A 26,915-nucleotide genomic window follows, 5' to 3' on the forward strand; every position below is an offset into this window, starting at 1 on the left:
GTGGCTCCTCTGTCAGGTCAGTAATTGATCAGCAGCTCCTCCGGGACCCACAGAGACAAACACATTAGGTGCTGAGACGGCGGATGGGTTGGAGGCTTTTATTGATAGTGGTTTATTGATTAAGTAAAACAAGCTGCGTGTGAGAGAAAACATTAACAGAAAAGATGTGAGTGTACAGTAGTGGTTCTGTCAGACAGCAGTTTCAGCACTTGACATTCTGAGACATGTAAAACAAGTGTTTCCCCTTAGGTGTAGCCTATTTATTTGGGAATCTGCAAGACATTTAAATCAGTTCACAGGAGTCAAGAGACATTTCTACTGAAAGCAAGTCCTTTCCTGATCCATAAGTCATATGTGTGATCTGAATAAGACAATAACACACATTGATTGATTTCCTCACCAGCCACTTTGCTAGGGACACTTGTTCGACTGCTCATCCTTCCATTCTCTTTCATTTATCCCTATCAGGGTCGTGTGTGGGCTAGAGCCTATCCCAGCTACCATAGGGCGAGAGGCAGCCAGGATACACCCTGGCCAATCTGCACAGGGCTAACACAGAGAGACAGACAACCATCTGCACTCACATTCACGACTATGGGCAATTTATAATCCTCAATTAACCTAACCCCACACTGCAGGTCTTTGAACTGCGGGAGGAAGTCGCTTAATTTCTGCAGCAACATTCAGAGGATGTGGTGTAATTTGGCAACAGGAAAGCATGGATTCATCCTACCTATATCAACAGTTCAGCCTGATGGTGGTGTAATGACATGAGGGGTAATTTCTTGGCTCACGTTGGGCCTCTTAGTACCAGCTGTTGTCACAGCTTACCTAAGTCTTCCTGCTGACCATATCGAATTTCTTCTGTGACCAAACTATATCCATCCTTTGATGACTGGCTACAGCAGGATAACACACCATGTCATAAAGCTCAGATGATCTCAAACTGGTTTCTTGATCATGAAAATGTATTCAAGTGTCCTCCAGAGTCATGGGATCTAAATGCAGTAGGGCACATTTGGGACGTGGTAGAACAGGAGATTGGGATAATTAGATTAGATGAAACTTTATTAATCCCTTGGGTGGGTTCCTCTGGGAAATTCAGTAATAAACAAGAAGCAAATAAATCTGCAGCAACTGTGTGATGATAACATGTCAATATAGGTCAAAATCTGGGGAATATTTCCAGCACCTAGCTGAATGACTGTGGATTGTAAATACAGTCTGTATTTATGATTATATTACTATCTTCATTGTAGACGCTAAAATCACATTCTGTTGAAGTGAATTAAATTGTCATTGTAAATGTAAATGTTAACTGTCAGGTGAAACATTGTGCCAAATCATAAGTGTCTATATATAATGAAATAGGATAAGGGGAAAAAAATGAGTCGAAAACATTGGACGACAAAATTACTTCCGTCTTTTTGAACTACAACAACCACAAAACGACAGTAGTCGTAAACCTCAATGCTTTACGACACTTTACAAAAACATTGGCGGCGCTGTTATGGCGGCGTACGGACTCAGTTTTGAGAGTACAAGTAGCATCGATGAAAGGAAAGAAAAGAAACGACAGGCACGACAAGAGGCGCTAGAGAAGGTACGAAATGTCAGCTTCCGAAACAGTATCTCTCTGTTTAAATCTAAATTTGTTTAATTGCCATCATTTTTGGTTTAAATCATACGCGTTTTGTTCAAAGGAAAGCTAGCAAGCTAAGTAGGCTAACACCCACAGTCATGTTAACTCTTAGTGTGGGTTTTGTGACACAGCAGCGTGTTTTCAGGGAATTATCCGTACTTGTTATATAAACCGGCACCTTTGTGTCGTTTTTGGTCCCCCTTTCTCTGTTGGAAAGTTAACAGGACTTGTGTATCTTCACAATAACCCGATGACATTTGTGTATCTGAACAGGCAGATCCTGTCAGGCTCGTAGAGAGAAGGCAAACACTGAATGAGGCAGATAGCAGACATGTGTTTAACAGATGATATATGCCACAGTGTCAGCTACTCGCGCTGCCCGTTTTAAAGATTAGGACGGCCTCGTTGTTATAATCACATATATACACAGTTTGTCGATTGGGCGTTATCTTTTTGCCGTGCAGCTTTGTTTACACTGTTAGCAGATGGAGGTACTCCCACAGAGTGCACCTGATGATGCTTCCAGTAGATGAGCCACACTATCTGCTTTGCTCACACGTAATTGAGGTGGCTAAAGCAAAGAGTGCCACCTGATTTATTATACTGAGTCTAAAGTGGAATAGAAATGATTATTCAATGTCACACATGTAAACATAAACTGAAAGGCCGTTTAATGTTTAAATATTTGACAACCTCAGCCCTCATCTCCTGTGTAATAAGCAAAACAAAGAGAACCACGTTTCTGTTTGGGGACTGCCTTTTCGATATTGAGTTGTCAAATTCTAATAATTTTTAATGTCAGCTTTTCGGTTTCTGGCCACCGCATCAGGCTAGCTCTGCATCTTCCTGAACTGGTATTATACTCACCAGACTTTTTTCTTTTTTTTTGATATAGGTGGTTAATACCGGGTTAGATCCCCTTCTGTCTTTAGATCTGTCCTAATTTTTTGTCATTAAGATTCAACAAGGTCTTGGAAACTTTGCTCAGATTTTGGTTCTTATTGACGTGATAGCAACACACATGAATTGAGATCTGGTGGCTGAGGAGGGCATCGGAGTACAGTGAACTCATTGACGTGTTAATATTTTTTATTTGTAACATGGTATTTTATCCAGCTGGAAGCAGCCTTCTTAAGATGGACACACTGTGGTCACAAAGGAATAAAAAACACATGCAGTGATATGCAGTTAAACTGTGGCATTTAAACATTGCTAATTTGTTATGAAGGAGCTCAAAGTGTGCCAAGAAAATATTCCCCACACAATTACACAACCACCAGCTGCCTGAACTGGTGATACAAGGCAGGATGGATCTATGCTTCCATGTTGTTTCCACCAAATTCTTACCATATTCTCTTCTGTTATGGCAAGAATCAAGACTCAGCAGATCAGGAAACAGTTTACAAACTTCTGATGTCCAATTTTGGTGAGCTTGTGAACTGCAGCCTCAGTTTCTTGTTTTTAGTTAGAGTGACACCCAGTGTGCTCTTCTGCCACTGTAGCCTCAAGGTTCAATGTGTTGTGGCTTCAGAAATGCTCTTTTGCATACCTTGGTTGTAACGTGTGGTTATTTGACTTACTTTTCCTATCAGCAGTCTGGTCATTCTCCTCTCACCTCTGACCCCTGACGAGGTCTTTTCTCCCAGAGACCTGTTGCTCATTTTATATTTGAACTTTCAATGTAAACCTTAAAGATGGTTGCACGGGAATCCCTGTAAATCAGCAGTTTCTGAAATATTCAGACCAACCGGGACAGAACCGAGAATCATACCAGGTTCAAAGTCACTTAAATCATCTTTCTTCCTCATTCTCATGCTTTGTTGCTGTCATGTGATTGGCTTAATAGGTATCTGTGTTAATGAGCAGTTGAACTGGTGTACCTAATAAAGTGTCCAATATGTCACAATGCAAATGCTAGTAAAAATTTTGAAGTGTTTATTTCCATTTTGTCATTCAGGCCAAGCAGCAGTATGACAAGGAACAGAGGAGGAAGGAGCTGAAAAGGCAGAGAGGGGAGGACACTTGGATGCTCCCTGAGGTCAACGAGAGGCTGCAGCAGATAGAAGACGTAAGATGGAACATTTATACTCGTGCAGACAGTGCCTTTAGGTAGTTGCACGAACCATCCTTACTGCGTTTGCTCAAATATGACTGAGCTCGTAAAAATATGTATTTTTAAGACTTATATTACAGATTTAAATAAAACTTTTATTATTTCCTTTAAGTAATGACTGTAATGACTGCTGGTCCACTGGGGAAATCGTTGCAGTATAATCATTTCTTAAGTTTTACAGTAGGTTTGTGTAATTGATTTGTGTGCACTTTTCTTTGTTGGAGCAGTTTATGTCATGAAATAATTAAATAGGTAAATATGTTTTTAAATACAATTAATCAGTACATTTGATTAATTATGCATTTGATAAATAATTTAGTTTCTATTGAAGGTGTAATTAATGACACATTTTATACAGTTATTTATTGATTAATTTATTTATCTATTTTCAATTTTGGTTAATTAATTAGACGATTTATTATTTCATAGTGTATTTATTTAGTTCTTTATTCATTTCATTTTGGAAATGGATGTCGATCACTGTTGGAGACATATTCCTGTGTTTGTTCTTTATTGGAGAACTTTAACCTGGGGAAAAGCACACATGCATATCTTTTATGATTGAGAAATGATTCTGTGGACATTTTTGACAAATTATGGTTATCTAACAAACTTAAGGTGAAGTTAAGAGAAAATAATCATTCCCTCTGCATCTGCTGCAGGAGGGTTCTGTCAAGAGCAAAAAGAAGAAAGAGAAGAAATCAAAAAAGAAAAAAGAGAAGAAGAAGAAGGCCAAGAAAGAGAAGAAGGCGGCAGAAACAGGAGATGGCTCAAGTGACAGCTCACAGGTAGATTACAGAGTCATTTACTGCAGGATTCCTTTAAGCGTGGCCTCAAGTTAAATCCTGAAGATTTATCCTCGATTTAAAGCTGATATCTGATATATGAGCAATTGTTGAGCTTTGCAGTTGAAGATTTCATATTCTGACATTTCTGAATGATCAAAGCTTGTTTATTTTGTTATAAAGTGACATCCCTGTCAAGTGGCAATGCTATTGATTGAGAAGACTGCAGCTCTTGTCACTCTTTGATTGATTTTTTTTTTCATTGCTTCCCTTCTTTGTTATCATTTTCTCTCTTATTCTCTTTTCCTTTTATTTCCTCTGACTCTGTGTCAGGACTCTGAAGATGAGTGGGTTGAGCTTCAGCCTCAGACACAGACTAAAGCCTGGCAAGTTTCCAGTGAGTCCAAACCTTCAGAGAGCGACGTCAGCCCAACACAGAATGTCCAGGTCACTTTCTCAACAAGTCTTTCTTTTACTAAATAATTATTAGACCCAGAAAGTAATTTTTCAAGGTATTTTTAATTGTAGAATCAGGTTTCCTGAATGATAATGACCTTTCCTTTTTCATTTTTCATTATAAGAGGCGATGTTGTCTGTAGAGATATGAAAGCATTTACATGTGCACACAAGTTTTGTTTGCTTTTAAACCGTACATACTCATTAATTACTTCCGTAAAGTAGCAAATTTGAAAATGTTTTTGGAGTTTTTCACTTCTTTGTTTGCTGTATATGAGAGGAAACGTGTTATGTGTTAAGTTGTGTATTTTCCTCGTTTAACTCTCCACCGTCTTTCTTCACCCCGCAGAGAGATGAATGGATGACTTTTGACTTCCTGGCAATGAAGACTACATCCACTGCTGATAGAAGGGCTGAGAAAGAACGTCAGAAAGAGGAAGAGAGAGCCAAGGCTCAGGCCATTGAACAGGTTTGTGTGTGTTGTTTTTTTTCCCCCACTTAGATTCTGGCTGCAGAGTGACACTACCCAAATGCATCGCATCATAATAATCTTTTCAGCATACCATGCAAGAAGAGCAGTTTCTGAATCATCAAATTAAAACGAACCTTCTAGTATTTGCTTGCTTTGTCATAACTACTGGGAGCTGGGTCGTGTGATGAGCGTAGCTTTCTTTATAACTGCAAAATATTCACGGCAGAGTCTCTCACAGGTTGAGCATTAACTGTTGGTGTTGCGTGGCATAGCTACAGTTTAATGTACATATCACATTAATTGTTTTAAGGGTGTAACAGAAAACCGACAGCGAATTATGAGAACTGCTCAGCACAGCACGTCCTTGGATTCCTAACAGGATGCCAGTCAAGTAAGAAGTAGCTTTGATGAACTGCTGTTAAGAAAGTTAAAGAGATCGTTTATGTCCAAATTGTTTCTCTGCAGCTTGGGTCGAACCTCTCACCCAAACAGTGTGAGTGAGACGTTCGTTTGTCACCGCTTACTGTTTTTGTGCTCCTGTTGGATTATTTAAATTAATATAAGATGTTCTTTTGTGTGTGTTTATAATTCTTAGGCTGGTTTGCACAAATTAGAGCTAAACCCATACTGGAAAGATGGAGGAACTGGACTGCCCCCAGAGGAGATGACTGATTCTGCAGCAAAAAAAGGTAACATACTAGACTCTATTGAGTTTTCCAGTTTTATGATTGCGAAATGTAAACTATTCTTTGAGGATTTTTGTCTCATCTCCTCAGAATATAATTTGATTCTTAATTGTATTTGTTTGTTTCACTTTATCATCAGCGAACATGAATATCAATTAGTTATATTGGTTTAGATTGAAGTGCAGAGCAGCTTATACTCTGTACATAATTTAGAGTAACCTAACACTGAAAATAGTGTTACTCAGATGTTCCACCTGTTTGTCCTGTTTTCTGTCTTCTCTTGCTCATGTGACCTTGATTGTCATGTTTTCTCTTCCATCCTTCTCCCTTCTGCTGGGCTTCAGCTCAAGTAAACGAGGCATTTGACAAATCCGTGGTTTACTATACTGCCCATTCACTCAAATTGGTATTTGAAATGTTGGCTTTAAAATAAGTCCTAAAAATGTACATTGATTTTAAATAGCAGAAAACTGGGCCTACTTAGTAGTGTTGTCTTTGAGGTTATATCACACTTTTTTCCTGTGTTTTCTCAGCTTCTCTTTTTATGTACTTTAAGGACCTTTGTTCATGTTGGCTTGGAAGTTGAGTTCCATATTTAATTCTCATCCTTTGAAGCAACTATCTTGATTTAGGAAAGATCTTGTACATACGGTTTTCGAGTATTGTAAATAAACATACTAAATGATTTGTAAAATACTATGCGGGGGCTTTAACATCTTCCCTTCCTGCATGCCTTTTAATTGATGGATATTTTATTTGGATACTCTTACAATCTGAGGCCTCAGAGGAACATTCCTACTGTTACAAACAGTGACCCTCTCAACCCCACATTTATATTTCTCCCTGAAACTGCCCACATTGAAAAAGACTGATTTCTTTGAGCCACAGTCCTACTCAAGGGAGTTTCTGTAAGTTTGCATTGTTTTTTGGGAGGGTTTTTTTTGTTTGTTTGTTTTTTTAATTAGCCAGAGTCTTTGCTGGTGTTCTGAACGTGCAGAAGAAGGTAGAATAAGATAAAAAGAAAATAAGAAAAAGCATGTTTGTAGACAGAAAACAAAATTGGCCGTGTGACAGGAGAGGAAGAGAAAAGCAAAGCTTCTGAGTCGGGGATTTGGGAAAAGAAAGTGAGAGAGCTGCGTTAAGCTGACAAGCAAATTGAGATATGTACGCACGTGTCTGTTATCTCTATACCATAAGTGAAGCTCCCCTTGAGAGCTCGCATAGCCTCTTGTAAAGTTGAATTGAGAGCAAAGCAAAATAGGATGAAACAAAAACAAATACATGGAGTATTCATGTTTAATTCAAATTTAGTGTGGTTGAGGAATGTTGTTCACCTCATTTCTCCACACTTTTTTAAAAGAGAGAGACAGAAAAAAGACTGCAGTCTTGTATTTGTACAGCGTACTTTAAGGACGACAGAGTTTTAGCTTTTTGCTCTCCTCTCTTCAGCTTTGAAGCAGATATTTAAGCAGTGGCGTGCTCCCAAACACAAAGAAATAAAATGCTCATTGCTGACCTTGACCAGAGAGACATTTGGCTTTGGTCGGTGCATTTGTCATGTCGCATTGCTCTGGGAAGTTGGAAGGAACATTAACTTCCCATAGATTTGAAAAATGTGTTTATCTAGTTTTTTCCCACCTCCCTAATCCTGACCTTGGGTTCGTCTCCATTACTCTTCTTCTTTTTGCCTCAGCCTGGCTTTCGTATTTTGTTCACTCGCTTTTTGTGGATTTTTATTTTTTTTTGTACCTGGGATTAGGTGTTTGTTTTTGGTTTTGTTTTCTTTTGTTTCTATGATGGTGTGTGCAAAAAGTCCACTAGTGAAAGGTCACCTGGATCTACTGTAGAGTTTAATGTAGATAATGCTAGTTAATGTCTGGTACAGGGTTGTCAAACATAAGGCCTGGGGGCTAGAATCAGCCCAGCAAATACTCCAAATCGGCCCATCTTAAGAAAATGTGAAGGTGTGCATAGATTTGTAACTTTTAAATGAAATTTATATTTTACAGTTTTTAGTTTAGCATCTGTACCCCACCACAGTGATGTTAAAATTCACAATCAAGATATGATTGAACTGCTTAAAATGAATTGGACAGACTAGCTTACTTTTAAATATCAGGATTATTTTTGGAGGAAAATCCTTTGCACCCAGTGACCATGTGAAGTCTAGACCCCGTAGGCTTCACCAAACGTGTGTTTCCACCCTTGAGATGCTCCGCCTGTTCTTTACTGCAGTCACCTTCAGCTGCTGCTTGTTTGTGTCATTTTTGTAGCATTTTGCATCAGCTCCAAATCTTTCATCTGTGTAATTTGCCATGAAACAAAGAGGGTAGAAGCCTCGCCATGAAACTGCTGTCAGTTATTTGTCCTAATGATTCTGAGCCTTTGAAAATGTGGGGACTGTGTGTAAAAATGACTGCAGTTCCAAAACCGATTTGTAAAATTTTGTAAAACCCTTTGAATTAAAGCAGCGAGCCTGCACTTAAATCACAGCCTTGGTTGTTTGATTTAATTTTGCCTCTGGCATACAGAGGCAAAATGTAAAAAAAAACTATGTTTATTAAAATAAATGTGTTATTCAAAAACCCAACTGTATGTGTTTTCCCTGTGTATGCCTGCAGGCCCAGTAGTGAATGATGGTGGTCTGAGCTGGCTGAGGAAAAGCTACCAGAGGATGAAGGAGCAGGCAGAGAGGGAACAGCGCAGCCTCAGTGATGTGGTGGCTGAGAGATACGGAGTGAGAATTAACTCTTGCTGCTCTGACACATTCGCACACATACATGTGCACGTAACGGATGATGACACTGCATAACAATTGAGATTTGGACATAAAAACATAGACTGACGTTCACATTTATCTTAGTAAGAAAGGCTTAACTGTCAAAGCAAATGCACTTAGAAGACGAGGATTTATGCACACATATTCCCTCACTACTGTGGGAGGAAAGAGACACCTTGGACACCTTGTTCTATTATTAATCTGTGTCTTTGCTGTTTGACATCACACGCACGCACGCACACAGTGCCTGGTGTCCTTTGTTATGTCACTTTCAGCAGTTTCAGCGTTTGTGCATCTATTTATCAGTGCAGAAAAAATTCACTGTCAGAACATTGTGTGAATATAGCGTGTGTGTTTTTCTGTGTGCATGACTTCTGTTTCCTTTGTCAAAACTTTGTCAGCAGCGCAGCTCTTGTTTCTTATAGTAACGCAGCTGACTTTCAGCTTAGTCAGGCAGCCAGAAAGCTGCTGCTTTTTTTTTTTTTTTTGCCTGATTCATGTTGAACTGCAGTAAAAATACCTTCAGAGTCACCTGCATCTGAGGCCAGCAAAATCTTTACACATCAGAGTAGCCTGCTGGAAATTATACACCAGATACATTATGCATTCACTCTATTGTTTCCTGCCACCTTTTGTTTTATGTGCCTTAGGTCCAGAGTAAAGTTCAGGTATCTGATCTGAAGATCTGAACTGAGAACATTTGCCTTGTGGTGTTTTGTATTTCTGTCCTTTTATAGTCAATGGAAGAATTTCAGCAGAGACTTGCTGAGGCTGAAGAAGCTATGTACGGCCAGAAGAGAAGAGAAGGAGATGGCACAAGCAGAGGCGGGTGGAGGAAAGGAGAAGAGGAGTACAGGGAGAGGTGGAAGAGAAAGGATGAGGACGGGGAAGACAGAGATCGGTGGAGAAAAAATGAAAAGGACAAGGAATCGTCATCGGAAAGCCGAGAAAGATACCGCGGTGGAAGGGGAGGGGAGAGGGAAGGGTATAGAGGAAGAGAGGAGGAGCGAGGTCGAGATGGAGACAGGTATAGAGAAAATGAAAAGGATAGAGACAGAAACAGGAATAGAGACAAAGACAGAGAAGGAGAGAGGGACAGGGATAGAGGACGAGGCAGAGATGCAGGCAGAGAGAAAGATGGGGATAGGTGTAGGGATGGAGAAAGAGAAAAAGGTAGGACCGATGCAGCAGCATCATCTTCTGGGCAAAGCTGGAATCAACGCTCCCTGACGCTTGGATCATTGCAAGGCCGCTTCCTCAAACCCTCAGAAGATGATGACAGTGGTGAAAGTGAGTTTGCGTCAAGACCTTTTCTTATATGTACAAAGAAGCATCAATATATTAATCCCATTTAGGGAACATTTGCTACATAATGCTACAGTCATTATAGGAAAAACAGCAATTGGAGATCATGACATGGCCATAAGAATTGTGACCATGCACTATTAATTTGTGATCTTATTCACTTTGCTTTGAAGACGGTGAACATGTCTGTGACCACTCGCAGTCAGCTGATGTTTACAAAGCAACTTTAGTGCATCGAGATGGCGTTAAAACTGTGATAAGACAGTCTGCTGTCAGTTTACAAGGTAGACGGTGAAAAAAAATGCAAATCTGTTGGCATCTACAAACAGAAATTCACATTCAAATTCCAGCCAGAAGCTCATAGATTTGAGTTAGAAATTCAGAAATTCCTCCACAAATACTGATGTAGTTGCTGTAGAATCACATTTAACCACAAAATGGCATATATGGTATATAAATATGGAATATAAATCCCATATAAATATGGGAGTATAACCAGAGTCATACAGTTGGCACCCATTTGAGTCAAGTCACCTATTGCAAAGAGACGTATTGCAGATCTGCAGACCTTCGCTGAGAGTGATTGCAGTCAGTCTGAGTCAGACCGCGATTATTTCGGAGGCAGGTTTCCTCCCACCAGGCAACTTATACAATCAAAAGTGATCGCCAGAGGCTGAGGGTGCTACCTCTGAGTGACCACTTGGCCATTATAACTGCTTGCGATCGGTCACTTGACGATGCAATCACTGGGTAATCAGTTTTTGTTTTTTGGTTGTTTTTTTTTCCTTTTATTTCCTCCTTAGTCCTGTGTGACTGTGCGAGAAAACACCAAAACACCTTAACGTTGCTTCTTTCAATGTGGATAAGCAGCAGCTCCACTCTAAACCCCCTCCTGAATGAGTGAACTCCTCCTCCTATGCTAAAGTCCATCCACCCTTCGACGAAAGCTCATTTTCCACACTTGTATCTGTGATCTCATTCTTTTGCCTTTAAAAATTAACAATAATAATGTAAATAAAAATGTCAGCCCAAGATTAACAAATTTGTGAAGTTTCTCAGCAACAATGCTTCATCTGGCGGCACATGGCTACATAACATTTAGGACACTACTATTTACCATCATTGGGCATCAATTACAATGACTGCAATTAGTCTGCGACTGGTACGTTTGGTACCGACTAGTGACAGAAGAGACGATTAGTCATCTTGTCAACTATTTGTGCACGTCCCTAATCTTTAGTTCCTTCCTCTCCAGCTCCTCAGCGTCTTCCTCCTCCTGCACGACCATCCAGAGGGTTCCTGAAACCCAGCTCTGATGATGAAGACTCCAGCAGAGCTCCAGCCTGGAAGAAGAGCAGCAGTCCTGCCTGTGAATCTGACACCTCTGATAAACCACAACAGGAAAACAAGAGAGATGCTGAGAAAACTGTAACTGCTCCTCAACCTGCTGCACCACCAAGGTTTAAAGCTTTTTTAAAAATTATTTTAATGCCTAAAAACCAAAACTTTCTATGATGTTAAACTGCATAAAGCTGCAATAGGCATAATAACTGATTTATAAACATTCTCATATTTTTCTCTCCTACATGCTAGCTTACATAATAATATCTTAACCACTGTTGCATATGAACAGACAGACGGAAATAAGCTCTAAGCTTAGCCAGTTGTCTTTTATCTATGCTGTTTTTTTGTTTGTTTGCTTTTTTGCTGTATCTAAAACTGTAAATGGCCCCTGCAGCGGAGTTTCTGCCACAGTGCTGTTTGCTCCATGTTTCTGGTGTCGGACATCAGTCACTTTGTGAAAGCATTTGTTATCAGCTCCTTCACACAGCGTTTCCCAGTAGTCAGACTGATGCAGTTTAGCTAATTCCACCATGCCCCCTGCAAGTCTTCTTTTTAAAAAAATGAATTTCCGTCTCTCTTATTTGCCTCTGTACTTCATACTAATCTCAGACAAAACCTTTTTAGAACAGGGTTTGCAGCATAACCTTGCGTTTCTAACACCGAAATGTTTAATTTATTTTGCAATTTGTGAGACACACATTATGAAGAATTTAAAAATAACTGCAGTAACTTCAAGTCCAACATGGTCCTTTGTTGTAGGCCAGATGTTGGAGTATCAGTGCTATGTAAAGGCTTCGCAGTTGTTCTGTTTTGCCTCATTAAGCTGAGTTGTTTGGGTAAAACGGCACTCAGAACCCCTGCAGCATGAAATGAGTCTACAGTGTGGCAGCAGCATGAAATGATGCTGTGAGAAGTGTAATAGCCTAGAACGACGCTTCCCAGGCTGCAGAGCTAATCCTTCAAGGCAAGGATGTAATGATCTCTGGAGGGCTCAAAGACTCAAATGATTCATAGCACATAAACACAGAAGCAAACAACTATATGGTTAAAATTAAAACCTTCACAAATACGTTTCCAATTAGAAGATAAAGCCTCTTATCAGGGTGGCATCATTGTGTCTTTGAAAGCGGCCGTTTGGAAGGCGGAGTACGGAAAAGTCTAAAGGAAAAGAGGAAAACAGTTCAAGTGAATTTTTATTTTTTAAACTTAATGGACAATTAAATTTTGCAGGTTTCTATTTAGAGTTATGAATTTCATTCATTCATTCATTTTCATTTATTTATTCATTTCAGGCACAACAAAATACATATATTGAACATAAAGTGCACAAAACAAATAACAAAAATTACCTGAAAAGGAGTGGGACGAAGAAAACTTATTAAATCCCACCCCTATTTGACATATAGTAAATCGGTGACATGTTTTAAATTTTCCTTTTCACCTTTTTGTTTTAGTGCACCCTTCAGTCTCTCCTCTGTGTGTTTACCTAGGGCTGAGAGCGAAGGCGAGGAAGAAGAAGAAGAGGAGGAGGAAGAGGTTCCACTGTTGTCAGAGGAGGAGCTGAACAAACTAGGGTCCAAGCTAATAAAGGCAGAGATCATGGGCAATACGGTGAGGCAGTTATTTATTACTGCTGACCTTCTGTCAACCTGTTTTAACTCGGGAATTAATTTCCTCCAAAGCAGCAAAATATGTTGAACTGCACTGCATTCAGGAGGGCCCAAGACTAGACCTGTTACTCCTTCACATCAAAAGGACCCAGTTGAGGTGGACACCACCTGGGTGAGGTGTTTCAGTCCAACTGGGAGAGGCCCTGGGGCAGAACGAGGGGAAGCACTGGGGAGAACGTGACTCACGGCTGGCCTGGGAATGTCTTCCTAGAACAGCTGGAGAACGATGTCTGTTAGAGCTTAGAGACTTCTTAGACTGCTGCCCCAACACCTGGACCTGGATTAGTGGCAGCAGATGGATCGATGGATACAGAAACGCCTTTGGAACTGACTTATTCTAAAAGACATACCTCTGTCTAGTTACCTGTATGCTACAAACATCATTCATAACGGAACATCGTCCGGTTGAATGCAACCTCCCGTTTTGACACGGAGTTGAAAAATCCTCTGGTATTGTGGCAATTTAGTATTCAGTTTGATTGATCGCTTGTATAGTACAATAGTCTCAGATGATCAACAGCATATAAACACACATGGATATGACTACATGAATAAGTCAGAATTTGTTGATGTAAAAAAAACCTCTAAAGTTCATATTTGTTGTGAAATCCAGAGTTAAGTTGTTCGTCTTTGTGGGAGAGTTGATATTGATTTGCCTTTCCTCGGCACATATGCTTCCACTCTCGTCTTTGCATGGATTTAACAGCACATCAGGGAATCTGTTAATTTATAGCATTCATTGATCCGCGCACTCGAGCCTTCCTCTGTCTGTTTTCCTGTGTCGATTCTAAGAGTGCTATGGGATTTCTTCTGGTGCGTGTCAGAGCTGCCTGTTACAGTGTTACCATCCTGGCCGTAATCACCTCCCTACATGATAAAGCAATCAAACTATGTCTATGTTTGCACACCTGTGTTTCATAAGTGCAGTTCACAGTCACACACTTGGCTTTAATGAAGGTATCAGTGCACTACACTCACCTCCCACTTTATTAGGAAATCTTACTAAACTGTGGGGACTTCCTTCTCTTATTTATACTCACCTGATCAGGTCTGAAAGGATCTTTGATTGGTCAAAGTCTCCTGTCTTGGGAAAGTTTTCTCTAAAGCTTTAAACTTATGTTATATATGAACATTGTGTTCTTTGTGTTATAACTAAATTTCTGTTTTTGTGTGTGTGTCTGTGTGTGATTTAGGCCGTCATTGAGAAGCTGAAATCCCAACTGGAAGCAGCTCATAAAGCCAAGGAGAAACTTGCTGCCAGGAAGAAGCTACAAGAAGCAGCCAAATCAAACCAGGTCTGTAGATACTTTACAAAGTCACCATCTAACCTTATCTAACTAGTTATTGAAAAGGGAGACAGAATATTAAAAACACCTCTCAATAACACAAGATGACCATGAAGCTGTGCGGTTGGTTACAGGATTGTTCTCAATGCGGTTTGTTTTTCGTTCGAAAAGCCGTGTCGCATTCCTAAATGACACAAAGATGGTCGAACAAGACGGAGAACAAAACATTTTTATTTTTCACAAAAAGGAAAACGTGTTTTTGTACGTTTCTTTATTCCCAGCTTTAGAAACTGTCCCTAAAGACACCTTCCAGATCACAGAAGTCTGACCATGTCAGCTTCACATCTGAGTCACTCAATTTTTGTGTTACGACAGCAGCCTTAGTGGGTCAGACCTAAAAACATTTACGTATCACTTTTAGTGTGACATAAGTCTAATCCACATCTATTAATGCATAGATATGTATAAGATTATGACCTCCAAGGGAATGGAGGAACTCCCACCTCCCCACCCCACCCCCCTAAAAAAAAAAAACATCCAGAAATTTTGTTTTGAAATCTGCAAGACTATGCAGACAGGCTTTGCAGAAACTAAAGGAAGTGTTAGAAGCAGGAATGAGCCATGCAGCTGTGGAAAGATGCAAAGGAGGCTCAGAATGACTTCCTTAGAGAAGTTTTGAGCCGGATGTCTGTTTTTAGCAGCATTCTCACATATTTATATCCAGCACCCAATGTTGCACACTCACCGTGGCTTTCTCACTTGTTAGTATATTTAAATGAAAGCATGAAGAACAACAATGTAGCAGTGACCTGTTTCTAAATGATAGAATACCAGCATTTTAGCAAAAGTGATAAGGCCAGCACTGTTACACATCCTGTATCTGAAAGGGTGAAAGGGCTCATATATATAGGACTAAACGTGTCCTGTGTATATACACACACACACACACACACACACACACACACACACACACACACACACACACACACACACACACACACACACACACACACAAATGTCTTCAGATGTAAGTGAACTCTGCTGTCATGGGGGACTGCTTGTAAAAAGAATTTACTTGTTTGAAGTCGTGTTTCTGTTCAGCTCTTACGTCGTGCTGTCTGGAAACTGCTCCTGTTCAGCCGCTTCACCAGATTTCTAATGAGACACAAATGTCTTGTAGTGTGCTGACGCACTCTCCTATCAGAGGTCAGGATAAGTGTGCATGATGTATGTATGTGTATATGTTTGAAATAAGAGAACACCAGTGGGGCCAAGTGAAAGGGGTCGGATGCATGTGCTACCATGTCTGTGTCCATAGCGCAGACAATTCAGTCCTCTAACGTCAGGGCACTGCTTCTTCTCTACTTACTGTCTTACTAATGTCTTTTCTGGCTTCACACGCAGCTGGATACCCAGACAAATGGTTGCATATTTCTTAGATGAGCAGACACTCAACAACTTTATAAAGACATGAAAAACAGTGTGATTATTCCTATAATCTGTAGATCGTTATTTGTAGGTTAGGCCAGATTTATCCCCAAGAAAGGCTTCCCTGTCCAAATGAAAGGACTAGAATGAAATACCTGGTAAGGGTTCAGGGAAAATGTAATAATTCTTAGGTTTTAGTGCACTTATCAGCCGAGAGGTACTTCAGCACTGTAAAGATGAAGTGGTGTTGATTTGCACTCATTTGAGATCCTTCCAGTTTGTGTTGTTATAGAAGGCAGTTGGCTTCTTTTCAGTGTTCAGTGTTTTGACTCTTGTTGAATGTCTGGCTTGTATTTAGTGTTTTTTTTGCAATGTGTGGAGACTTAAGGCCGTACTATAGTGACTAACGTGGAGGAAATATTCTCTTCAATTATTTAGATTTTTGTCTTCTGACCCATAGAGATGGGAATCACCAGGCACACCACAGTAGAATATTACACAATACTTCACTGCTCATATAAGATTATTGCAATTTTTGACATTTTGTGAGATGTTGAGTTTTGCAATAACAGATATTGTGATTTATCACATTTTTCAACTGGAAATTATCTCCTTAAAGTTAAACTTTGTCATATCTTTTAATCCAATAAGATAAAGTTATCCTACTCTTGAAATGAAATTGTCAAGTATACCAACACTGTGACTGAAACCTGCCATAAATGTTGCTTTAAGACAGTCGGTCTGCGATCGGTGTGATACGTGATCGAATGGGTTCAAGCTAACAATCTGTTTCTGATCGGAAAATCCTAAAAACCGAGTAGAGCCAAGCTGAGTAGGTGCTAGTCGAAAAGAAGCTTTGTTGCAATCGGTAGATGCAAAGAAGATGCTGTCTTATTTTGACCCACGTGACTGAGGCATTGGATGCTCTGAAATAGGAAGTAGCTTTGTCAAGCTTGGTGCGCCCAGTGTTGGATGTTTTTTTTGTTGAGATGTAAGTTTGCTCATCTAACGTTACTGCAGGATTTGCGTGCATGAGACCAGCCCTGTTGTTCATAGTAGTCCCAGAGTATTTTAATGTATTTAATAAAGTATCTGTATTTTGTGTGCCTCTGTTGATAAAATGATACAATATTGCCACGTATTCCCACCCTGACCACCCAGTTTTCATTTTCATTTGGCGTCCTCTCATCTTCTTTGTTCTTCTTTCCCGTCTGCCAGTCAAATCTTTAAAACTTTAATTAAACTGCATTTACACACGTCTTTCCTTCTGTATTGATCAAATCAAACTGATAACTCTCACCAAAGCAAAGTAAAGATTAGGAGAGTATACGTAAAATATGGAGATGTTAGTCCTGTGTTTTATTCAGAATGATATGAAAGCTTAAGTCCAGCCCTTTCAAGCTATTTAAAATTTCACTGCAAGTAAGATGTATTTTTTATTCTGAAGGAGCCCAGATTATTAGTTGAAACTCAGCTGCTTCTTCTGTCTCGACAGCCTGTGAAATCTGACAGATCCACAAACATTAAATCCATCCTCCTCCTTTGCAGTGATCTGAGTGATGAGACTGAAAACGTCGCCTTGCTAGTACATTTCAAACAGTTTTCTTTTTAAAATATCATCAAAACTTGTTTTTAAAATGACCTTTCTTGTTACAGTTTGTGGTTGTTGAATGGTTAAAGGTTGAGCGCCTGCACAGATATAGTTTTGTGTATTTACAGAATTAAATAGACCTTAAAATTACCCACTTGATTTATTTCAGGCCTCAGATGGGACCAGTGAAGACCGGGAAATCCTGCTGTTCAGAACAGATGAGTCAGGTCGGGCCTGGCCTGTCAATGCCCCATCTGGACCTCAGGAACCGCACGGAGGACGGCGAAAGAAGAAACCGGTAAGGAAAGAAAAATTATGTAATGCAAGAAATTAGATAAATAATCTATTTGTTGTATCAGCTTGCCAACGCTTGAAAAAAAAAAAGACTGAGTGGTCCTGGGCATTGATGCAACAGAGGTGTTGAGAGATGGGGAGCTAATAAGAGGCTTGTATCCAGCTATTTGACTTGTTTTTTTTGTGATATTCATCGTGTGTGAAAAGAGAACAAGCACCTGTCTCTGAGCTGAAACTTGTATACAAGAAACAAAGCCCTCAGTTTATGGTCATTATAAATTTATAAAGCAGTGTAGACTCCTTTATTCTTCCTGATTCTTTTTTTTCTGTCCACTGTCTCTCACCTCCTGTCAAATATATGTTTCAGATGTTTTGAATAGACTTTAATCTTCTGGGAGTGCTTATTTTAAACATCACACCCAAATTCCAGTGATTTCAAAAAAAATTCCTCCACAGCCTTGTCTCTCTTTGCTTCTTTTTCATACTTCTGTCTTTCTGTTCTCGTTTCAGATCGAGACGCATGTTGACGGTGAGCGTGTCCGTTACTTCCAAGACGATGACAATGTCGGTCTAAAGGAGATGGTGAGAAGGGAGAAGATGAGCTCTGCACAGGATCAGAATGCCCTTTACTCTCGTATGGCTGCCAAGGTAAGAAGACATTTCACCATAATCGTGCAATATCTTTATTTAACTTCTGAAATGCTTATTTATTTACAATATAAATCGTATAATCTCTTTTCTAATGAGGACAAACACAAGATCGTTTTTTTAGTGTTTAGGTTTGAACACAAGCCGACTAACACAAAGAAAAGCTAAAAATCAGCCCAAAGAGACTTCGAAGCGATCGCTACTGCTGTTGTACTGTAGAACCATTTGTAGGGAAAAATGGAGGCTACAATGCTAAAAGCCTGATCAGGTTCAGGCTGTGAGGATGGGGTTGGCATGCACTCAGGCTTAACATTGCTCGGGATACCTTGTTAACTTTGTGTTAGCATGTTGTTTGTGCAGATGCTTTCAAAGACCGTATGTTGTGTTAGCAGTATAATGCAATTTTTTCCTGTCCTGGATGCAGATTGCGCTTTACCGTTTCACTCTTGTCCTTCTACGTAATTAAAAATAAAGGTAATGTCCATTTCCCCACTCCTCAGAACTTGTATATTTCCACCGTTTTCTACAAACTCAAATCAGCTGATTGTAGCGCAGATGCACAGGAAAGCAAAGGCATGTTTGTTTGTTTTCTATTCACCTAATGTGCAGGTAACTCAAGAACCTTTGTAATGCATTAATGGCGTGATTTAACTGTAGTGTGATGACACAATTTAGTACAGTAATGCATTTTACCAAATATAATGTGATTACAGTAATATAATATACACACCTGAAGGAAGTTCATCTTGGACTTGGTGGATTAAAAAATTTCGTTTAAAATGGTAAATGGCCTGTATTTGTATAGTGCTTTACTAGTCCCTAAGGACCCCAAAGCACTTTACACAACCAGTCATCCACCCATTCACACACACATTCACACACTGGTGATGGCAAGCTACATTGTAGCCACAGCCACCCTGGGGCGCACTGACAGAGGCGAGGCTGCCGGACACTGGCGCCACCGGGCCCTCTGACCACCACCAGTAGGCAACGGGGGAAGTGTCTTGCCCAAGGACACAACGACTGTCCAAGCCGGGGCTCGAACCGGCAACCTTCCGATTACAAGGCGAACTCCCAACTCTTGAGCCACGATTGCTCCTGCAAAAAAAAATGAAAGAGCAAATTCTGTGTAACTTTTATTTGCTGGTGTTGTTATAAGCAGTACTGGAACATGGTTTCCTTATGGCTGGTTCAGACCAGATGTAGCAGGTTTGGCATCACCCAACCAAAAAAAGAGCACTATAACACCTATTGTAGGTTATTTTTAATGTTAAAGTGAACTAAACAGCAAACCAAGGGATCATTTAAAAAAAAAAAAAAAAAAGACAGAAAGAGATGGTCTGTTTGCTCTCTCTGTCAACAAACAGGTAAAGAGGTGGAGATTGAGGTGGGATTACATTTAGTATCAAATGATCAGGGCGCACATCTGGTAATGTGCAGTGCAGTGTAAAAATAGCAGCCACTGCATCTCCAAAAGACTGGAAACTTTCACATTGGAGCTTTGTTCTGCAGTGCGTAATATTCATGTCAGTGTCTTCTCAACATTGTATTTGCTTTGTTACTCAGGACAGCAAAAAATTAGTTGATTAAAAAATAAATGAAAAACTCAACCAGGTTTTATCTCTGAAGGACCAATGAGGCGCATCTTTTACACCTTTTCTTTGTTTTGTTTTGAATTTAAATTTCCTCATGTTTGCAAACAAACAGGGCTCCTGTCCACAGTCCTGAAACAACAGCTAAGCAGTGTGCTGTATCCCTGCCACTATATTATTTTATATTTTATCTAGGAAACAGAAATAGAGGAGGCAAAAGTAGGTTTTTATATTAATTAAGGACATAGTGGATCCAAACAAACAAAAGCCGGTTTCAATCTTGGGAGCTGGTCTTGAGTCACATTGTAGTGGATACATGGAAAAGATCTCTGGTTCGAGTTAAGTTAAGGAGCAGATACAAACCCATCAGGGGTCACAAGGCGGTGTGCTGCCAGAGCTGGTCTCAAACCTGGATAAATGGCAGGTTTGCATCAGGAGGTGAATCTGCTGTAAAATCTGTGCCAGTCCGACTGCTCTGGCTACTCCCTTTGGAAATAAAGGGAGTAGTCGAAAGCTGCTTCTTTGAGTCTGAGTTCTTTGGGTTCATACATGCTGTCAGGGATGGGTTTTGTTCTTCTCCCATTTCAGACTGGGTTCATACACTGAAAAAATGTAAGCAATCAATGAACCTTGACAAATGCAGGGCATATTGATTTTGGTCTGCTTATATCCCTGGCAGCAGGTAAGATCAGCAACACACAAACTTGAAGATAGTGGACACAAAATATGGCAAAACAAACTATGAATGCATGTTAATGTGAAAGATTGCCCCCCTTTTTTTCTGTCACACTTCTCTGAGGAAAACGGCAGCGTTTAAAATTTGCACCGTCACATCAGTGTTTGGTTCGATGTCATTATTGGTTTCCCTCCACTACTAGCTGTCTCTGTGAGACTCTCTCAGCCACTGTGTGGTTGAAATAGACACACAGCAGAAGATGAGTTCTGACAGGTTGCGGTGCGTGTGTCAGTCTATCAGCAGCTTTGCAGCCCGCACTTTATCATGAGCCAAGACACATTTTCCTCTTTCCTCCTTCTCATTTTTTTTAGCTGTTTGCTTCTTCTCTTGGTGCAGATTGGAAAATGACAAGAACCTGTGCAGAAGTCATAGTGTGTGTGTGTGTGTGTGTGTGTGTGTGTGTGTGTGTGTGTGTGTGTGTGTGTGTGTGTGTGTGTGAGAGAGAGAGAGCAAAGCGTTAATAAACAAAAGGATGGAGGAGTTGCTATGGAAATTTAAAAAAACAAAAACAAAAAACCACACACTTAAGCTCTGTCCACATTTTTCCTCGTCTCTGCCTTTCTTACTCGTTTACGTTCTCTTGCTGTCTCAGTCACTCAGCCTCACTTATATATTCACTACACACATGTGTGTCTAAAATCTCACACGCACAGACACGTTCTGCATCTACAAAGAGTGACACTAAAAATACATCTACAGTTACCATGGCAGGGCTTCTATAAATACTGCTAATCACAGCTATAGATTGATGATTTACAAAGAGAAAGACAAACTCTCTATTCTCTCTTGATATCGCACTCTGCTTCCCTCTTCGGCCCTTCCTTCTTATCTTTTCTGCTTTATCTATAATTATCCGTCTAAGCCTTTTATCCGCTTGTCCGTGTTTTTCTCAGTTTTATTTAACTCTTCCCCGTCTTCCTCTCTTATCCCTCCAACTCTCACCAAGCCAGTCGTATGACTTCAAGCGTGTTGGTTACATTTTCCAAAAAGCATAGGTGCTTGTTTGTAAATGTGGGTTTTTGTATGCAGATGGTACGGCTGAAATGGTCATCTCAGGCGGCCCATCTGGCTGCGTGTCTGTTCAGCCAACTGTTTGGTCCAGAGCACGATATCTCCCCAACTACTGAACAGCTGCTGACCACAGTGCCATCAAAATAACCCTGAATTTACCTTTGAGAGGCCTTTGTTGTGGTCCTGATATCTTTGATCGGGTGTCTTGAGGTAGATAGTTTTTCCTGATTTTGTTAATTGGAAAAAAAATAAATAAATAAAAATTAAACAAGTCACAAATTCGCTCAAATCAGATAACTGTGTTTGGATAATCCTATTGTCCTCTTTTGAAGCATCAACTTTTAAGAGAATTGTATTATATTTTGTATACATTCATTTTGTTGTCTTTATTCTTTTTAAGCATAATTTAGGATGTTTGTAGTAAAACTAACACATTTTGGGATCAGCTTAAACGAAAAGCAGATGTGAAATCAGAGGTCAAATGTGACCTGATGTCTGGATGCAAACTATAATGTGATTTTTAGTACCCGTATTATTTCCTGAGTGTTGCCAATACAAACAAAGACACCTGAAATTTAAGCACAGTTTTAAAGATCAAAGAAATTTTATGAAAGTTTGACCTCTTCTTCAAGGTCAAATAAGGTCAGAGTCAAAGTAATTTAATATTTAACATCCGCATATATCATGTGTTGTCAATACAAACAATGGCAGAACCAAACACAGTTTTAAATAGCACTGTATAGCATTATTATCACTTTGAGCTTCAGATCAATTTGTTGAACTTGAAGGAGAGGTCAGAGGTCAAATGTGAAACATTGTAAATCTTTATTTGGTACTTTCTGTACTGTTGACAATACACACCACACTTCATATTTATAAGTTTTAAGGCTTTTTGTCCATTTTTGACCAATAAATCATTAAGTTGACCTTGAAGACGTTGATGGATGAAAGGCAAATTTTAAAGGATTGCTAACATGAATTCACTCCTCCACAGTTCAGTTAAAACTTTTCATGCTATCGGGCTTACAGACAGAAAGAATGACACACACACAAATGCCACCAAAACAGAACGTCCTTCATTGATGCAACAAATGACTAATTGTTTTATCTTGTATGTGAAAAAAATTTAATTGATTAACATTCCCACACAAAAAATGGCATGCTAGTTTATTTATTTATTTTCAATAATCACATATTTCATAATGTAAACAGTGACTGCAGTGCATGGGTATCCAAAAACAAAAGAAATGCAGCTTTGTGTGGCTCTAATGCTGTTTTATCAAGAACACGCAACGTAGTTTTCTTTACCGTCACCGTGCATTTTAACATTTTTCTGGAAACGTTATGGTCGAATATCAGATATGTCGGTGTCTTGTGGCTACAGCAGCGTGCTGTATTCACGATGTATAATTTAAATTGCATCAGGAGTGCATCCATAAATAAATAATAATAATAATAATCAGCGGCGATAGTGAGGACTGACAGAATGGTTTGGTTGATTTATTGCTATCGTATAATGCCTAATTAGTCTGTGTGAGAGTGCTCGTGATGGCATGTGTGCAGTAAAATAAAATTGTCTGCTCTTGGCTTACTGCGGTATGTGCTTTTGCACACTTCTATGCCCTCACACTCACTCCTACACACACACACACACACACACACACACACACACACACACACACACACACACACACACACACACACACACACACACACACACACACACACACGCATTCCCACCCACACTAAAACTAATCCAATTTTCACTCTCACACACTTACTCCTACACAGCGTATCATTTACACACACACTTGAGCGACGCTTGACTCTCGCTCTCTCAAATACACACAGATTCCAACCTGTTGCTGGATCACCATGGTGACAAGACCCAGACGTAGAAACACTAGAGTCAGCGTCCTGATGAATACTGTTAATGCACAGAGAGTCGACACCTGCGTGCATTTAGTTGACACTACAGCAATGACTTAATTAATAAATAATGACAGTTTCTATTTCTTTACTGTTTTTAAAAATGTATGTTTTCTCTTTTTGTTTGAAAGTCTGAAACAGGAATTTCAAACTGCAAAATACGCAAAAAACAACAACATCAGACATGAGAGAAAACGTATAGAGACGCCCCCCTCACCGTTTCTGTCTCCGTCTCTGTCTCTTTATCGCTCTCCTCTAATCTCTAGATGATGGGGAAGACGGACGGCGACAACTACACGCTGGACGACATGTTTGTGTCGAGCGCAGCGCAGCGGGAGGGTGAGGGGAGGGAGGAGGAGAGGATGAGGAACAGAGCCATCGGGGAGAGTAGGAGGCTGGCTGCCTCCATGGAGAAATGCCAGCACTGTTTCAGCAGCAAAGAGCTCCAGAAACACCTTATAGTGGCGATAGGAAGCAAGGTAAGCGCTGGTTAATGCAGGCTGTTATGGGACAAGTAAAAGGAATCTGTGCTGGCATACTTAGATCCTCAATCGTTCGAGTTGTCCATCAAGGTATAATTGGAAATATAGATGGTAAAGGTGGGCTGTGATTACTTTTGGAATGTCGAGAAGGTTTAAACCTCATAGATTTATGCATGCTTTGCTAAATTTCATCTGTGTCTGTGTTGTGATCTTGTTCTTAGGTGTACCTAAGCCTGCCCGCAGGAGTGTCGATGACAGAGGGCCACTGTCTCATCTGTCCACTCCAGCATCACTGCTCTGCCACCGGCATGGATGAGGATATATGGGCAGAAATGCAGGTTAGCCCATCAGTGCTCAGAATACTGTTGCTCCAGGCTACAGGGACAACTTTTATCTGCATTTATAGAACAGTGGCAGAAATCATTGGAGCCAAATTGCTGCTATAAAGTGTAACTGAGCTCACCTCTGTGCCACTTTACTGCCCTCAGCTGTTCCGACGTACTTTGGTGCGGATGTTCGAGGCCCAGGAGCTGGACTGTGTGTTCATGGAAACGCACATGAATCCCCGCAGGAGACAGCACATGGTGTTAGAGTGTATCCCACTACCCAAAGAGCTGGGAGATATGGCACCTATCTATTTCAAGGTGTGTGGACCTCCTATCTCTCATCAGTCTAATTGAGTGTATTGGTTGCTTTGGGGTTTAAATAGCCTTTCTATTGTGGTTTTTAAAAAACAATCTGTGTTCTCTTAGAAAGCTATCATGGAGTGTGATGAGGAATGGGCCATGAACAAGAAGGTTGTCGACCTCTCTTCGAAAAGCATTCGGCAAGCTGTAGGTTAATTTTTACTCTGTGCAGTTAATTCATTCTTCTGGTTACTTAGTATTTCTCTCTGTTTTTGTTCTGCCCTCTGCCTTGTGTTGTTTTCTGTGCAACTTTTCTTTCAACTTTCTTCTTCTGCTCCTCTGTGTTCCTTTTGAAATGGTAATTTTTATTTTTATTTTATTGCCCTCCCAGGTTCCTCGGAGTCTGCCATACTTTGCCGTAGACTTTGGACTCCAGGGGGGCTTTGCTCATGTCATTGAAAACGAACAGAAGTTCCCTCATTACTTTGGCAAGGTCAGCGGGTGTTTTAAGACTCTTACACGTCATGCATCTCCTTGGGCTTTTTTCTTCGTTTTTTTTCTGGTTACAATACAGTAACATTTCAGTACGAGTGACCTCTCTTTCTTCTATTACAGGAAGTTGTAGGAGGCATGCTGGACTTGGAGCCTCGGCGTTGGAGAAAGATGATTAAAGAAAATTTTGATGACCAGAGGAAGAAAGTGTTACAGTTTGCACAGTGGTGGAAACCACATGACTGTACCAAGACTCAGGGCTAGAAAAATTCTGTTTTATTGTTTTGTTGTACTTCTTACACAAACCACCATGTGCTTCCCATTGCAGGGATCGCATTTGATGAACCTGGTGTAGAGTCCCAATTTGGAATTTGACGTAAATGTGCTATTAGCAATGTTACCATGAGATAATTTTCACTGAAATAAAAATAAAAGGACAAACGAAGAAATGTGTTTCAAAAGTTTGTTTCAGTTACATATGTTTGCATAATAAATGCATTTTGTCACTACATATATGCAGTGGATAGTACGTGTAAAAATGTTAAAATAACAGTTTTATGTGACCGTGATAGATCATTTCAAAACTTTTCCCACCTTTAATGTGACCTCTAACCTGCACAATTGAATATAGTTTACGTCTGAGAGGTTCCAGAACTAATTCTTTATAATTTTTTAGGGTCTTATAATATAAAATGCTTGAAATGACAGGATGATACTGCCACCGCCATGCTTTACCATAGGTATGGTGTTCTTTTGGTGTTGCAACACCAAACCACATCTTTTGGCACAAATTTCCCACATGCTTTCGGGAAACTTGATTTTTTTTTTGGGAAGGTTTGTTTTTGCAAATTGTAGCTGAGCTTGATTGTTTTTGTTTTGTTTTGTTTTTTTCTTTAGTCCGTCTTGCAGCCCTACCTCAAACTCCAAACATATGAAGAATATGGGAGTTTGTCGTTCCAAGTAGTATACAACCAGCACTTCTGGTTGCACTTTCTGGAAATTCCTGCAGCCCCTTCAGTGTTGCTGTAGACCTGTAGAACTCTTGGCGGCCTACTTGACTAGTTTTCATCTTGTCTTTTCATCAGTTTTGTGGGGACATTCAGTTCTTTGCAATGTCACTGTTGCCCCAAAATCTTTGGGCATCTGCCGGAAAGATGAATTTAACCTTTCAGCGTGACAGTGACCGCAAGCATACATCCAAATCAACACAAGATTGGCTTAATCAGAAGAAAATTAAAGGTTTGGACATCCCATCCAGAGTCCAAATCTAAATCCTAAAGGAAAATGTGCGGGGCAATGTGAAGGGCTGTGCACAAGAGATGCCCTTGCAATGACAAGCGGACAAATACTGCCATGTCAAGGTGTGCCATGCAGACTAATACTGAATGCTGTAATTAAATCAAAATGTGCATTTGTTTTGATGTGTGTGCACAGTTGTGCAACCAGCTTACATTTTTATTTTTGTGTTTTTACTCACAGATTTGTTTGTTTTTTATAGTTGAATTGTAAATGTTATAGGTCACATTAAAAGTGGGCAAAGCTTTGAAA

General features: G+C 40.0%; 1 protein-coding gene across 1 annotated transcript; it reads left to right on the forward strand.

Annotated features, from left to right (window-relative positions):
• The first annotated feature begins 1,484 nt into the window (after nt 1–1,484).
• cwf19l2 (CWF19 like cell cycle control factor 2) lies at nt 1,485–26,915 on the forward strand. Its single transcript, XM_084950762.1, has 19 exons — nt 1,485–1,603; nt 3,600–3,710; nt 4,418–4,543; nt 4,874–4,987; nt 5,346–5,465; nt 6,064–6,157; nt 8,776–8,891; nt 9,671–10,223; nt 11,494–11,698; nt 13,073–13,193; nt 14,446–14,547; nt 17,727–17,855; nt 18,362–18,499; nt 24,034–24,246; nt 24,471–24,587; nt 24,738–24,893; nt 25,002–25,082; nt 25,267–25,368; nt 25,491–26,915. Exons 1-19 carry the CDS (start codon nt 1,511–1,513, stop codon nt 25,629–25,631), a joined length of 2,832 nt encoding a protein of 943 aa, XP_084806888.1. The 5' UTR covers nt 1,485–1,510; the 3' UTR covers nt 25,632–26,915.

This window comes from Perissodus microlepis, chromosome 14, assembly GCF_051167445.1.
Source record: "Perissodus microlepis isolate ML-2025 ecotype Zambia chromosome 14, ASM5116744v1, whole genome shotgun sequence".
Classification (NCBI taxonomy): domain Eukaryota; kingdom Metazoa; phylum Chordata; class Actinopteri; order Cichliformes; family Cichlidae; genus Perissodus; species Perissodus microlepis.